This window comes from Schistocerca americana, chromosome 2 (genome assembly GCF_021461395.2).
Source record: "Schistocerca americana isolate TAMUIC-IGC-003095 chromosome 2, iqSchAmer2.1, whole genome shotgun sequence".
NCBI lineage: Eukaryota > Metazoa > Arthropoda > Insecta > Orthoptera > Acrididae > Schistocerca > Schistocerca americana.
Window position 1 is genome coordinate 397,533,047 of NC_060120.1, and position 14,312 is coordinate 397,547,358.

At 39.0% G+C, this 14,312-nt stretch overlaps 1 protein-coding gene across 1 annotated transcript in view; it reads right to left on the bottom strand.

The window, feature by feature from the left end:
• Nucleotides 1-14,312, bottom strand: part of LOC124594989 (serine/threonine-protein kinase ATR) — a 353,179-nt gene that overhangs the window by 232,879 nt on the left and 105,988 nt on the right. The window contains exon 11 of the mRNA XM_047133527.1: nucleotides 6,384-6,646. Within this exon, the coding sequence (XP_046989483.1) occupies nucleotides 6,384-6,646 (263 nt within the window). The remainder of the gene's footprint in view (nucleotides 1-6,383; nucleotides 6,647-14,312) is intronic.

Genomic DNA, 14,312 nt, shown 5'->3' on the forward strand with positions numbered 1-14,312 from the left:
GAGCATAAAAAAAATCACATGAAATGCAATTATTCTGTACCAGTCAACCAGAAACCGAGATTCTTATTTCAAATTTGTGAGGAAATATCACCAAACAAGTTCAAAAATATTGTTGGTATGGTTAGGGTTCTACCTGTAAAATTATATTTTAACTTCTATGAACACATTTCTTCCACTGAACCAAAAAATGAAGATGTATTTCTCATCTCTAATAAATCACACGGGGTCACAGATATCAGTGTAAATAATACTGACACATTAAATGACAAACAGTAAATAACCAGTACTGTACAGGGCCTCCTATGTATCAGGAGTCAAATGTAGCTTCAATGTGTACATACATGCGAGCAAGTGTAACGTTTAGCTACTATGTTCTACATCTGTCTGTGTCAGTTACACAAGTTCCAGAACATTCAATATTGCTGCTGAAATATCTGAAAATAATATCTTAAATTACTTCTGATGCCAACTGCAGAGTTATGTCTCTCATAGTGTTTTTGAGTACCAACGAGTACCAACAATGTAACGGCCACTGAAATTGAACCATAGCTCTGTCTAGCACATGGTCTCCATGTCATTAGCAAGCAGGTGCAGCATTAACTGGTGCAAATTATTTTTCAAAGTCATCAAAATGACCCTGTGGAAGAGTGCACTTTGCAAGCATTCCTCATGTGTGCAAGCATCCCTCGCCAATGGTGACCTGTCACAGTAGCTGCAGTAGAGGTTTATGGGAAACTTTCACTTTATGAATAAGAAATCATCAGCCCATTACTAGACGTACACCTACCAATTCTGGAAACCATAACAAAGTATTCACATAAAGAGCCACAGAATCCTTAGTCCAGGAGCCTTGTTAATTCATAATAATGTTTGCCAACATACAACCAGGCAAACAAGACAGGCATTCTGGCATGATGCATCTGATCAACCAGTATAACACTGATCTTTTTCCCAGAAATTCCATATGGTTTTACAATTTTAATTAATTTGCTTATTTATGTGTTTTGTGGACAATATTTGAATAACTTTCTATGATGTAAACTGTGACTGCATATTTATTACTATTATACCTTTTGTCAGTCAAAATATGGGTGCATTTGACTATTTACACAACAGGGTTTTTAGTTTAACCTTTAATTTAACCCCAGTATTTACAGATACCACCTATACATAAATTCTACAATATTACAAAACAGATTATCAAATAGAAATTATTTCAATTGTTTTCAAAACTGTTTTTATTACCTATCAAAACCTCCAATTCACAGTGGAAGCAGTCCAGTGTTTTATGGCTGCACACTTTGCTCCTTTAAAGTGCATAGATAAGGAAAGACTGTGCAAAGCAAAGCTTATTTTTATTCCTTCTGTTATATTTATGAATGCCATATTATTTATTAATTATGACTGGTTCTTCATGATAAACTTCATAAGAGACTAAATGTATTGTTAGGCTGTCATTAGTACAACTAGTTTTTTTCAACAGTTGCCTATGAGAGGATCAAGGATGGACATTAGATATTTTGTGAGTTTTAAAATTTTCCCACTGAACTGAATGTTCAAATTTTGGGCTTGCAGTCAGACATCGTTTAATTCATCACACAATCCTTCAGGTGGGTACCTGCCATTCATCCTTAGGTGAGCCATCAAAGACTGATGACGAGCTGCTCCGATTCAGAAAACATAATGCACTGCAAGTATTCTGCACATGCATCAAAATCAGGTTGATAGATGGACCACACTACCTGGCAGCAGCAGTCTTGCTGGTGGAGCCATTTGTTGCAGCCATTGGTTCACTCCATCGTCTTTGAGTACAACAAATCGTGGAGATGATAGGGTTCCTTGCACTGCCTAACTGGTAGCCATTATCACTGTACATCAGATTTTCTGGCAGGCATATTTTTACAGTTTCTTTAATAATGGAGTCCCAAAAATATGTTGCTGTGGTCAGAATCATAGTTCTATCAAACTCCATGGAATGTCCAGAGGAAATACAGTGTTCATCAATAGTGGACTTGCTTGGTTGCAAAAGGTGAGTGCAGAGTTTATTTTCAGTGCAGCATTCTTTCATAGTGCATGTGGTCTGTCCTATGTAAGCCCTACCACATTGACAGGGTATTTTGTAAATTCTGGCCCCCACAATAACAAGTTGTCCTTCATTGATCCTGAAAGGTCTGCAATCTTAGATGCTGAACAGAAAATTACTTTCACCTTGAATTTACAGAGGACTCCTGCTATTTTAAATGAAACATTGCCCATGACAGAAAGAAAAGCTATTGATTTTGCAAACATGTTGTTCTCTTTCTCAACATTTTGTTTAAAATAGCAAGAATCCTCTGTAAATTCCAGGTGAAGATGATTTTCTGTCCACCATGTAAGATTGCAGACCTTTCGGGGTCAGCAAAGGACAGTCTGTCATTGCAGAAAGCCAAAATTCACAAAATACCTTGTCAATTTAGCATGGCTTACATTGGACAGACCACAAGCGTAGTTGCTCTGAACATAAACATTGCACTCGCCTTTTGCAACCAAGCACGTCCACTATTGTCAAACACTGCGTTTCCACTGGACATTCATTGCTGTACGACAGAACTATGATTCTGACCACATCATCTTTTTTGGACTCTATTGTTAAATAATCTTTAAAATAGGGCTGGTGGAAAATCTGATGAACCACAATAGTGGCTACCAGTTGGACAATGCATGGAATCTCCTCATCTCCATGATCTGTTCTACTTGAAGATGACACTGTGCCAATGGCCACAGCAGATGGTAATACAGAGGACAGCCAAGTTCCGTGGTCCACAAACAAGGGTGGTGCTGACAGAAGTGTGGTCCATCTGTCAACCTGATTTTGGTGCATGCACAGAATACTCAGAGCACACTGTACATTGCAGAACAGAGTAACTCTTCATCAGTCTTTGGCGGCTCATCTGTAGGTGACTGGCAGTTGCCCAGACAAAATATCGTGTGATGAATTGAACAACAACTGGCTGCAAGCCCGTTCTCTCTCTCTCTCTCTCTCTCTCTCTCTCTTTCTTTCTCGGTGTGAAAGCAAGCTACACTAACTTTTTGTCCCTTTAATCCTCACAGTCAGCACTCACATACAGAGCACATGTCACTGAACTCAAGCAGCACTCTAACATGTAATTTTTAATTCACGTTTCGATGAGTATGCACGTCCAGAAATTTTGATCATGCTGTTTCATATATTTCGTTTCCCCTGTGCTCTATTGTTATTGATGATTATATATCATGCCTTATACAAAACTGAACAAAATATGTTTTATTCTAAATGATATAACTAATCAGTAATGTTTCAGAATATTTCATTAATTGTTCGTTCTACTGTCAGTACTAATTATGATGGTTGCATCATCAGCTATGGGTATTATTTCTGATTTATTAGTGTAAAATGAAAGTTCATTTATAAACAGCAAGAACAGGAGTTACCAATGCTGAGCCCTGTAATACCACCCATAGTAAACTGTACCCATGCTACCTGTGTGAGCTATTTAATATGACCTCGTAATTCCTCAGAGTGTTTTCTCATAAGTAATCTTCCTGGGACAGTGACCCATGCACACATAGAGATTTGAAAGACTGTCTGGCTGCAACAATGCAGACAAGATACTATTAAAATCAATAATAAAAATCACACGCGGGACTGTGTGCATCTACAGGCATGTTCATGCCTACTCAATATTCTTAAATAAAACTATAATATTGTCATGACATAAAATATTAATAAAATGGGAGTTAGTTTTAAAGAGCATTAAAAGATATTCCTTGGTACCTGTTGATGTTTGAACATTAAGGAAATCCAGGAAAGAGCCAGCCACTGTGAGAACAAGTAAAAACAGACTGACAGTTCCATACATGGGTGCTGAAGGTGCTTAAACAAAAACCTCTGTCTCACTTTCAAAATATGCATTAAAATCAGTAATGGGCACACAGTCAAAATTGCAGAACTATAATATAGATAATGATAACTGAGTTGACCACTAACTAGAAAAGGATGCAGCAACTATGTTGAGATACGTTAAAATAACCTACCCAATAACTCAGGCAGGAGTCTTGACGATATACAAGAAAGCTTAAAACCTTTTCTACACTCATTTTATTGTTATCTAAAATCATTATCAATAAAAACTACTGTCTTCAAGTATAATATAAAATGCAATCAAGTAAATTTGTTGCACCAACACTGGTATGCCACAGGCATTAAGCATTAGTGGTTCCTCCCACCGAAGAAGTGCTCATGTGTCAAGAAGACAGCAACCCATTTTCAGATGCATCAAAGCCACTTCTTTCCATCTACATGACTAATAATGGAATAATTTCTGCCATGGAATAACTGTATGCTCCATCACCCTTAGTTTTTATTTTGCACCTCAGGCCACTGATTCTCCCACTGATACGTAACTCTCCCCTTAACAACGAGGTAACAGCACTCAGGGAGACAACACGGTACCTTGGCATTGCAAAAAGCAGACACCTGTAGACGATTGAGTTCTAAGAGGAACTTACAAAATAATTTACAGGACGTTTCCAGAGAAAGATAGTTTCACAAAACTATAATAACATTTGTTCTTATTTACTACTGGCACAAAGCAACAGTGAGCACATTACTGAGTGTTTCAATAGCAGCCTCACATAAATAAAGATTTCTCGCACTTCTGACACATCAGCCAAAATGAATCTACTGGCGATTATGAAAATGACTTGCTAGTCAAAACTGGTTTAGCAATTAAGGAATTCATGTGAGCAGTTGACAGCATTAAACAGTGTCTGCATATTCAGAAAAGCATTGAATTATGCTTATTATTCCACAAAATACGAACCACTTCAAAAACAGTCAACAGGGCCATAAAACAATGCACGATATCCAATGGCTACATTATCCAAAGGAACTTTCACCATAAACCTGCTAACAGCTCATGTTCAAAATAAACTAAATGAAATTATCAATGAGAACAACCCCTTTACTTTCTGTATGAGTTAGCCTGAATTTCTTCTTTCTAAACATAAATTACTTACACAACTTTCACAGAAAACCTTGGATTTTGAGAGCAACGTGGGTATTGGTAATGATTATCAATAACTCTGTCATTTAACAATTTATAATCTTCTTAATTTTTATATGAATGAAGTTGGCTTGAGTTACAGAAAAAGGTTTAGCTCACCTGCATTTAAAATTACTTCATCAACGTAATCAAGTGCTATAATGAGAAATTTCTCCAACAATTACAAATACACTTACTCTATTATGAATTTAATCTACTATGAATTTAGTTTTTAGTAAGCAACCTGAAAACCAACTGAGGTAGCTTACTTATGTTACATATTTCTTGGTTTTATATCTAACTGAGGCTACATAGGAATTTTCATCTTCTTCAGTCTGATATTTAGAACCTTCAATTTTTCGAAAAAATGCCGATTTTGACCAAAATATTGGTCTGATTAAGTTGAGACTTGTAAGTTTTGGTTGTGACATATATTCGCACATTCTGAACAATTTTTAGCTTTCTAGCTTCATTATTTAGCACCACTTATTTTTTTCTTAAAATAATATATTTAGCAAAACATATTCATTAGATCATTCTGAGACGCGAATGAGCCCATTAGGACCTTGCAAAGTATTTTAATTTTTAATTTCATTCTTAGATTATAACACAATACTTCGTATGCCTCACACAGGCCCGTTATGACGGCATGACGCTAGTAGCAGTGAACTGAGCGAAGTCCCGGCATGATCACTCGCCTCTGTATCTCTCACAATGATACAGCACATCTTTCATCACAAGGCGTAACACGCAGAGCTAGAGATCACATAAATGTTACATGTACTTGAATTTGAAATGGTTTAAATTTGTTTATGTTTTCAATGAATCCTCAGCCACTCCCATCACCCACCACACCAGAACTCTTCTTAGAGTGACGTAGCTAGAGTTACTGACCCCCTTTCCTACATAAAAATTTGTTTAGTATTTGTAGCATTTACAGTCTTGATGCGAGTTCTAATATCATTGAAAAGATTCTCCGAAATACCTTTTAAAGATTTCAGGGGGCCTAAATGAAATGTAAAAAACTGAGAGTTTGATCTAATTACATTAATTCCATGAGTGATAATGTAGAAGTTCATACTTTGTTAGTATTACCCTCCCTACTGCTCATTCCATGGCCTGAAATTTACTTTTTCATTGTCTAAAAAGGAAGCACTTTATGCCAGGAGCTCAAAGTATCAGCTTGTTGCTAATCTTTTTATGTTCCTCTGTGATTGTCAGAAAGTTTTTATACAACAACTTTAAAATACCCCTTTTTTTCATGGGAAATAGAACTAGAATCTTGTTCAGTTTCTACTTGTACGAGAAAAAGATACTAACTAGAAAGGCTTTGTAAATGATCCTGTACATCTCGCAATGGATGACCACTAGGTAACAATTCCATCACAGCTCTCTGTTGCAGCCATGGAGCAGCAAGAATGCCACCCAATGTGCACATACTTTCCTCATCAAATCTCTCAGGAATACGCATTAAGCAGCCTGCCATTTCCACCAGCACTTCAAGTAATTTCTGTGCTTGAACAGATGGACAACTTCGAACAAGCAGTGCAACGTGGACCATGCCATCAACCACAGATTTCAACCTGTAAAACAGAAAACACTTTGAGCATTAACAAAAAAAAAAAAAAGAAACAGAACAACATTTATGTTATAAACACTGCAGGCATTACAATGGCACATCTTCAAAATGATTATTTACTTATTTATTCATTCATTCTAGTCCACTTTCTTGATAACAACAATGGATTTTTCTGTATAAAATTACATTTATATTAATATTTATGAGAATCTACTCCTTTTTCTTTCTTAAACAATGGAAAATCAAGAATGTAATAATGACAACTGCCTTTTTATTTTATGCTATTCTGTACATTGAAATAGTTTTACAGTGTCTATCATACTGTTTATCCACATCTCTGCCTGTTTCTACTCTACCATTTAGATGGTGAATAATTTCGAGAGAAGCAATATATTATCTGCAAACATATAAAATGTAATGATGAAAAGCAGATATTGTTTCCATGTGACTGGATTAACAGGTACACACAATCATACTTTTTATGGAATCAAGTGTTATCGGTTTTGTGGTGTACACTGTGTCATACAGGATATGCCAAATAAAAATTTTGTGGTATTAAAATTTGGGCAAATATTCTACACTTCATCAGTATATTTAACTCCAATTAATGTTTTATTCAGTAATGAACATCCATGAAATACCACACTACGGATTATCAGTATATAGGTAGAGGAAGCATATGAAGAGCAGCCATAAAGTTTTAATTGCCACATTGAAAAAATAATGTTACATAATTAATTTTTTGTCTGTTACCAGATATGTGTCTGCATCACTTGTTCACACTGAAATCCCAGCAACACAGTACCATAGCAGGCTGTTAGGGATACCACAACAAAATGACTTACACCTCATCTCCACTTTTAACAGGATGCACATTTTGTTCTGGTTCCTCTAGCAGAATGCTATAGTACTGTAGTGTGGAGAGTTCACTGTGCAGGAGCAATGAGGACATGTATCTGCTAACAAATAAAAACTTAATTATGCAATTTTATTTTTTCAAGATGATATTTAATGCTTTATGGCTACCAACACCAGTCAAAGATGTGGCTAAAGTACTGCAGGAGGGACTGAGCAATGGTGTGTAAACATGCTGTGCATGGGGAGCTGCTCGAATTTTGGACATGCCTGTGAGCACACTGCATAAATCCTACCATACATCCTTCATTATTAGCCACACAAAATTACACATATTCAGGACTTCCTCCCTGCTGACTTGCCAGCAAGAAAAATATTTGCTGCCGGCCGCGGTGGTCTCGCAGTTCTAGGCGCTCAGTCCGGAACTGCGCGACTGTTACGGTCGCAGGTTCGAATCCTGCCTCGGGCATGGATGTGTGTGGTGTCCTTAGGTTAGTTAGGTTTAAGTAGTTCTAAGTTCTAGGGGACTGATGACCATAGATGTTAAGTCCCATAGTGCTCAGAGCCATTTGAACCATTTTTGAAAAATATTTGCTCTAGAATTTCTTCGTCGCATGAAAGTGAAAAATGAATGGCCATGGGACATTCTGTGGGCAGGTGAAGCCCATTTCCAAGGACACATCCATAAGCAGAACTGCAGAATGTGGGCACTGGAAAAACCGCATGCACATCAACCAGTACCACTTCATTCTGCAATAACTGCATGGTGTGGATTGACAGCATCATTTATTGAAGAGAGGTATTTTTTCGAAATGAGTCATGCATATCCTGATACCTGTACCATCACTGGTAAATGCTATGACAGTCTTTTGCGCACCAATGTCATTCCAATCCTTCAACAGCATGGATGTGTGGGTAGGATCATTTTTATGCAATATGGTGCTCCTCCACACATCGCACAGGCAGTGAAGTGGCTGCTGCAGAGGTATTTTGGAAATGCTAGAATTGTCAGCCAGAATTTCGCTACAGCTCAGTCGTCCAGATCATGTGATCTTAATCTGTGTGACTCCTGGCTGTGAAGTGCCCCAATTACAAATACAGCTGACCTGAGGGTACACACTGCACAACAGATTCTGAACATGACTCCCGAGATACTCTGAGCTGTTGTTGAACATGCTGTACCTTGATTTCAATTTGTGGCAGGAAAAGGTAGGCAGCATATTGAATACATCCTGCATCAGTCTCAGGGCAATTTGAAATCAATGTCATTTTGATTTTTGTGCAGTTTTTGGCCCTTGAACAATTAAAAACCAAAGTCATTTTGCTTTTTCTGTGGCTTTTTGCTTCAAGACAAATAAAAATCAATGGCTTTTACTTTTTATGCAGTTTATGGCCTCAGGACAATGAAAAACCAATTTTTCACATCCAATGTGGTATGACCTAGCCGTGGTGGATGTGCTTATCTAACTAACAGTGACACAAACTGTTGACTGCCGAACTTGTACATCCATGCACACTGAACAGTACAGATGGTGTAACGTGCAACTCAAACCATAGCCATCATATTGCAAATCATCTGTCATTTATTGCTGACCCCGTATCAATTAAGGCGCTTAAGAGCCATTTATTTGTAAAACTTGCATTTAATTTTTGTTCCATGACTTTTCACCCTGTCTCAATAATATGCTATTCAAATTTGACATTATTTTGAGCAGTGGTTCTCTTTCTACAGTGTTTTGAAACTGGAACTTTAATTATGGACAACCTGTATTTGAGATTTCTTGGTGAACTCTTTTCTCTAATAAAACCTTTACATTACTTGCTGTTGAAGTCGACATATTCTCTGTTATATTTTTGCATACATTTCTATAGTATGTCAAAGAATAACCCCATCTGATTTCCTTAAGACTCAGATGGGGCAATCCTTTACAAAGAAACGCAGAAAAGGATAGTGGCAGAGCATCACCAAAATCTGCTTTCCACTATCATTGCATTTTAGTACTTCTTTATTTTCAATAACAGTTCAAAAATCATTATATTTTGCTACAAGAAGAAACGAAGAAAGACCCTACCAACACACACACACACACACACACACACACACACACACACACACACACACACACACACACACAAAAATAATGATCCTTATTGCTTTCCAAGAATCATATCTATTATTAAATTTTAACTTATGCTCCAAAACTAACAGTTAGCCTTGGTACCAGTTGTAAGTTGCCAGTTTATGTGGTTGCCAGTCCATATGGTTGCCAGATGAGGTTATCTCAGTGCATCTAGCATGCTCATTACTCACTGTGCATTGAGACAAGATGGTGATAACACAGTAATGAAAGGCGTCTTGCATTGCCCATTTCAATAGGTGCAAGTCAGTTACCACTGTGCAATGTGATTTCAGCAAAGAATACATCATAGTAAGGCCTGCACCTCAAAGCATTTGACAACAGCCCTAGCAGTTTCAAGACTCTGGTTGTTTGTGTAACGGAAATAGCATATCTCACTTCTGTGTGCTCATTTAAGGTGAAGAGCGCAATCCATGGGGTTTTGCCCATAGTTCACAAAATTCTATTCATCAAGCCAGTTGAGAGTTAGCCATTCCTCTTCATGTGTCTGATGTGCATTTTGCAGTGATGACTGTGACTCAGCCCAAACGGGATTCAATTGCTACAAGCCCATCATGACAGTGATGGAACAAGAATCTGTAGAGTTATGCGAATTCTTCTGAGCAGGGAGATGAATCATAACACAGTTTCCTTTCACATCCAATGTTCAGTGATGATGCTATGATCTACTTCAGTGGAAAAGTGATCTGCCACAACGTAAGAAACACAGCAGCTACATACCACAGTTGAGCACAAGAGACCATTTCCAAAATTTCTGGTGTTTTGTAAATTTTCCCAAGAAGATTTGTGGCGTGTTCTTTTTGCAGAAAAGTAGATTAAAGGAGTGAGGCACCTACATATGTCTGAGATGTGAGTTTTTGACAACTGCAAGAACATGCCACAAATTTTATTTTTCAACAGGACCAAGCACCACTACACTGGCACTTGCAGGTAAGAGCAGATCTTAACAAGAAACAGCCTCAGTGCTGGTTTAGTTACAGGGTGTGTGCGAATTCTATATTGCACCCTGGCCTCCAAAGTCACCTGGTATCATACCATATGACACACTTTTTTATTTTTTTGGTGTTTTGTGAAAGCTTCCATCTAGGTGCCTCTCCTTCCAACAACTTTGGGACGTTGGAACTGTGATGTCACACAGCAACTTCAGTCAACACGTAGCTTCACAACTGCTTGAAAAAGTAAAGGGGAAATTTAACTACCACCTTAATGTTTGTTGTGTGTTCAATGGAGGGCACACGGAACATTTGTGAAAGATAAATGAAAACTCTGATGCTGAATGTAATTGTAAAAATTACCCAGAGGTAGTATGTGGATGCACGTACGAGACATACCGCTGCAAAAACATATGGTTCTTTTGAAAATAAAATCTTTGTAGTCCTATGCCAAAGTTAAAATTCGCCCCACATTTCTACCATCAATCATGTACAAGATATACTACTGGGAAGCTGGACGAATCTTTTTGAAACACTCTGTAATACACAACTTTGAACAAACAAACATTAGCTACTGGTATCACAAATTGACATAAATGCTCACCATTCTGTAAAATTTCTTGGGTCCATCTGAATAACACAAACACACAGATGAACTACTTAGAAGCTCATATCATTTCAGCCTGCAACTTCCTTTTGTGAAAGGCAAAAGAAGGGTTTTTGCTAAATTGAAACAATATTATGAAAAGGATAGTAGCTACACACAACATAGCAGATATGCTAAGTCGCAAATAGGCACAACAAAAAGACTGGCACAAAATCAGCTTCGTCAATCTATTTCCGACAAAGGCCTTTTTGGTCGAAAACTCATTTTGTAACAGTCTTTTTGTTGTTCCTATCTCCGACACAGCATCTCCACCATATGGTGGGTAGCAGGTGTCCTTTTCATAATACTGTTACATTCCATCCTGGATTTTCCATTCTTTGATTCTGCTTAATTGACATAGCTCTCTGTAGTGCTATGTACAATAAATAAAGAATTTATTCAGAAGTAGTGAGTAGGAAGAATAAATGGTGAAGCAGATGTTATGTCTTGCACAGCAAGACAGAAGTAGTTCGTAAATCCCCAGAACGAGTGCAGAGTACCAACATTAAATGCTGGATGGACAAGCCCCAAGTGTCAAGCTAAACAGCAGGGAGAGACTCCAAAAGTGCAGCCAAGGACAAACACAAAAGTAAGTCAGTGCAACAGTATAGAGAAATGGCAACATATAAAAGCAAGCGAGCATACACTGAGTAAAAATGGATCAAGCTAGTGCTACCTGTGACAGACTCTGGACATTAAGTAACAGAAAAGGGGAAATTAAATTCCACAGCCACTGGCCAACATATGCAATATTTACACTGCTCAAGGCAGAGCTGCAGATCGCTCCAACTATCACAGCTTCACAGCTTAAACTCCTCATCTCACATACCTGTGTCTGGTGGAGATAGCAAATACCTCCACCTTTTAAGAGGCACATGCCCAGGTCTCTGCTGGAGTCAGGAAGTCAAGTGACAAGGTGCGACAGTTATCTGTGCCAGGTGTTCTGTACGGGCACTCACTGGAGCGAAGTCAAGGGTCGTGCTGGAGGTGGTGACAGACTGATACTCCACCTGAGGCTGGTAGTCGAGAAGCGATGAGGGTGGGCAGGGATGGAGGGGCAGGGAGGGTCAACCTCTGCTAGCTGCTGCAATGATGGAGGGAAGAGCTCCACTTCTATCAGACACCCTTCTGGCTAACAGTTCACCAGGGTGGGGGTTTCACAGAATGAAAATGCAAATTACAGGGCTATCAAGGCATATGCAATGGGAATGTCGGCAAGCACTGCTCAGTGCTTGAAGCGAGGGGTTATCTGTCTCTCATGCCTGAGTGTATGCCATCTGAATAACTGGGATCTGGTGCCTGTAACTCAATGTGACGTGGGCGTTGCTGGTTAGCATAGCATGTCAATCAGTGCTGACCCACTGTCACAATATACAGTTGCATTGCATCCACACTGGTGTCCCCCTAAATGTGTGTGCGCAAATGGCAGAACCTTGCTAATACCGTGGCACAGCTCTCGGGCCAGAGACACACAACGTCATGCGCAGAGGGTCAAAGAGACCACCAGCCTGATGGCCTCAGCTGGACTGCACCTGCTGATTAGAGCTGCTTGGTAAGACGTCAAAAAACTGGACAGGGCATGCTCTCTAATGATCTCCAACACTATTTTCTTCAGTTGCAATTCGAATGTCCTGACCAATCACATGACCTCTTCATTAAATGCTAAATGGAATGGTGATGTGGGTAGGTGCTTAATACAATTTCCATAGCAGAGTGCTCGAAATTCTTCAAACAAAAACTGATGACCATTGTCTGAGACCAGAGTGCACAAAATGGCAGCCACGGACCAAAATGTATGTTGCAATGTCATGGAGGACAATCTCGCAACATGGTTGTGACCACATGCTGTATAGCTTTGCACTGCATGCTCAGTGGCAGAATTAATTGCTGGCCAACAGACATGTCACTAGGCCAATACTTTCATTTGGGACATCCCCCAATGGTATGCATGTAACATCTGCAAAATGTGTTGTTGCAACGACAATGGAATAGGACCGTGACAAATCTGATCTTTTGTAGCTAGCAGTAGGACACCACAGACAATGCCGAGCCTTTCGTGAAGTTTGAAATACATCCAGAGAGTTGGGTCTGAGCCCACAGGCAAAGGTTCCAGCCATCCTTGCTCAGGAGCAGATCCTCACTCGTAGCTGCTGTAACTTCTCCTGTAGTCAACAGAAATTCGTTTAAGATATCCTGAAAGTTTTGGTCCTGCACTAAACTAATTGCTCTCTGCTTGTCGAAGTCAGTGTCAGGACCCACAGGTAAATAAGACATAGTGTCCACAAACGCATGCTGGGAGATGGGCCAGTAGTGAATGCCATAAGAATAAATACTCAGAAAGAAAGTCAGTGCTGTGCTGTTCTGTCCATGAGCTATGACTGGGGACCAAGCAGCAAAATACGCGGATTATGATCTGTACACATGTGAAAATTAAGTGCCATACAGGAACACACAAGACTTTTTTACACCATATATGATCACAAGTGCCTCCTCAATCTGCGCAGCTGCTGAAACCTTGAGGCAAACATAACAGGCTGCTCCAAGTCATCAGGATTCCTGGAAGAGAGAACAGCGCCAATGTCATATTGGGATGCATCAGCAGCCAAAGTCAAAGCCTTACCAGGGTTGAATGTAGCCAAACATGGGAACTAAGTAGTGGTGTTGCTTCAATTTCTGGAATACTAATTAACATGCCTCTAACCACTCAAATTCACTCCTTTCCTACAAAGCCGATTCAAAGAATGACAAAGATGAGCAGCCAGAGGAACAAACTTTGCATAGTAATTTACCTTCCATTGAAAGGACTGCAACTCCCTAATATTCTTAGGAACTGGCATTTTGTTGATTGCTGCAGCATGCTCTGCCATTGGTATTGTACCATCCTTATTTAACAAATGCCGTAAGTAGCACTGCTCTGTAGGAGCAAAAAAACTTCATTTCTCAGGCTTTCATTCTGGTCCACTGTGTAAAAGTGGCTGACAGACTGAGTGCAAATTGTGCAAATGCTGTTATCTTGTTAAGCCTGAAAACAAAACGTCATTCAAATAGTTGGTACAGCAGGAAATACCACTGATAAGTCGATCAAGAAAACATTGGAAT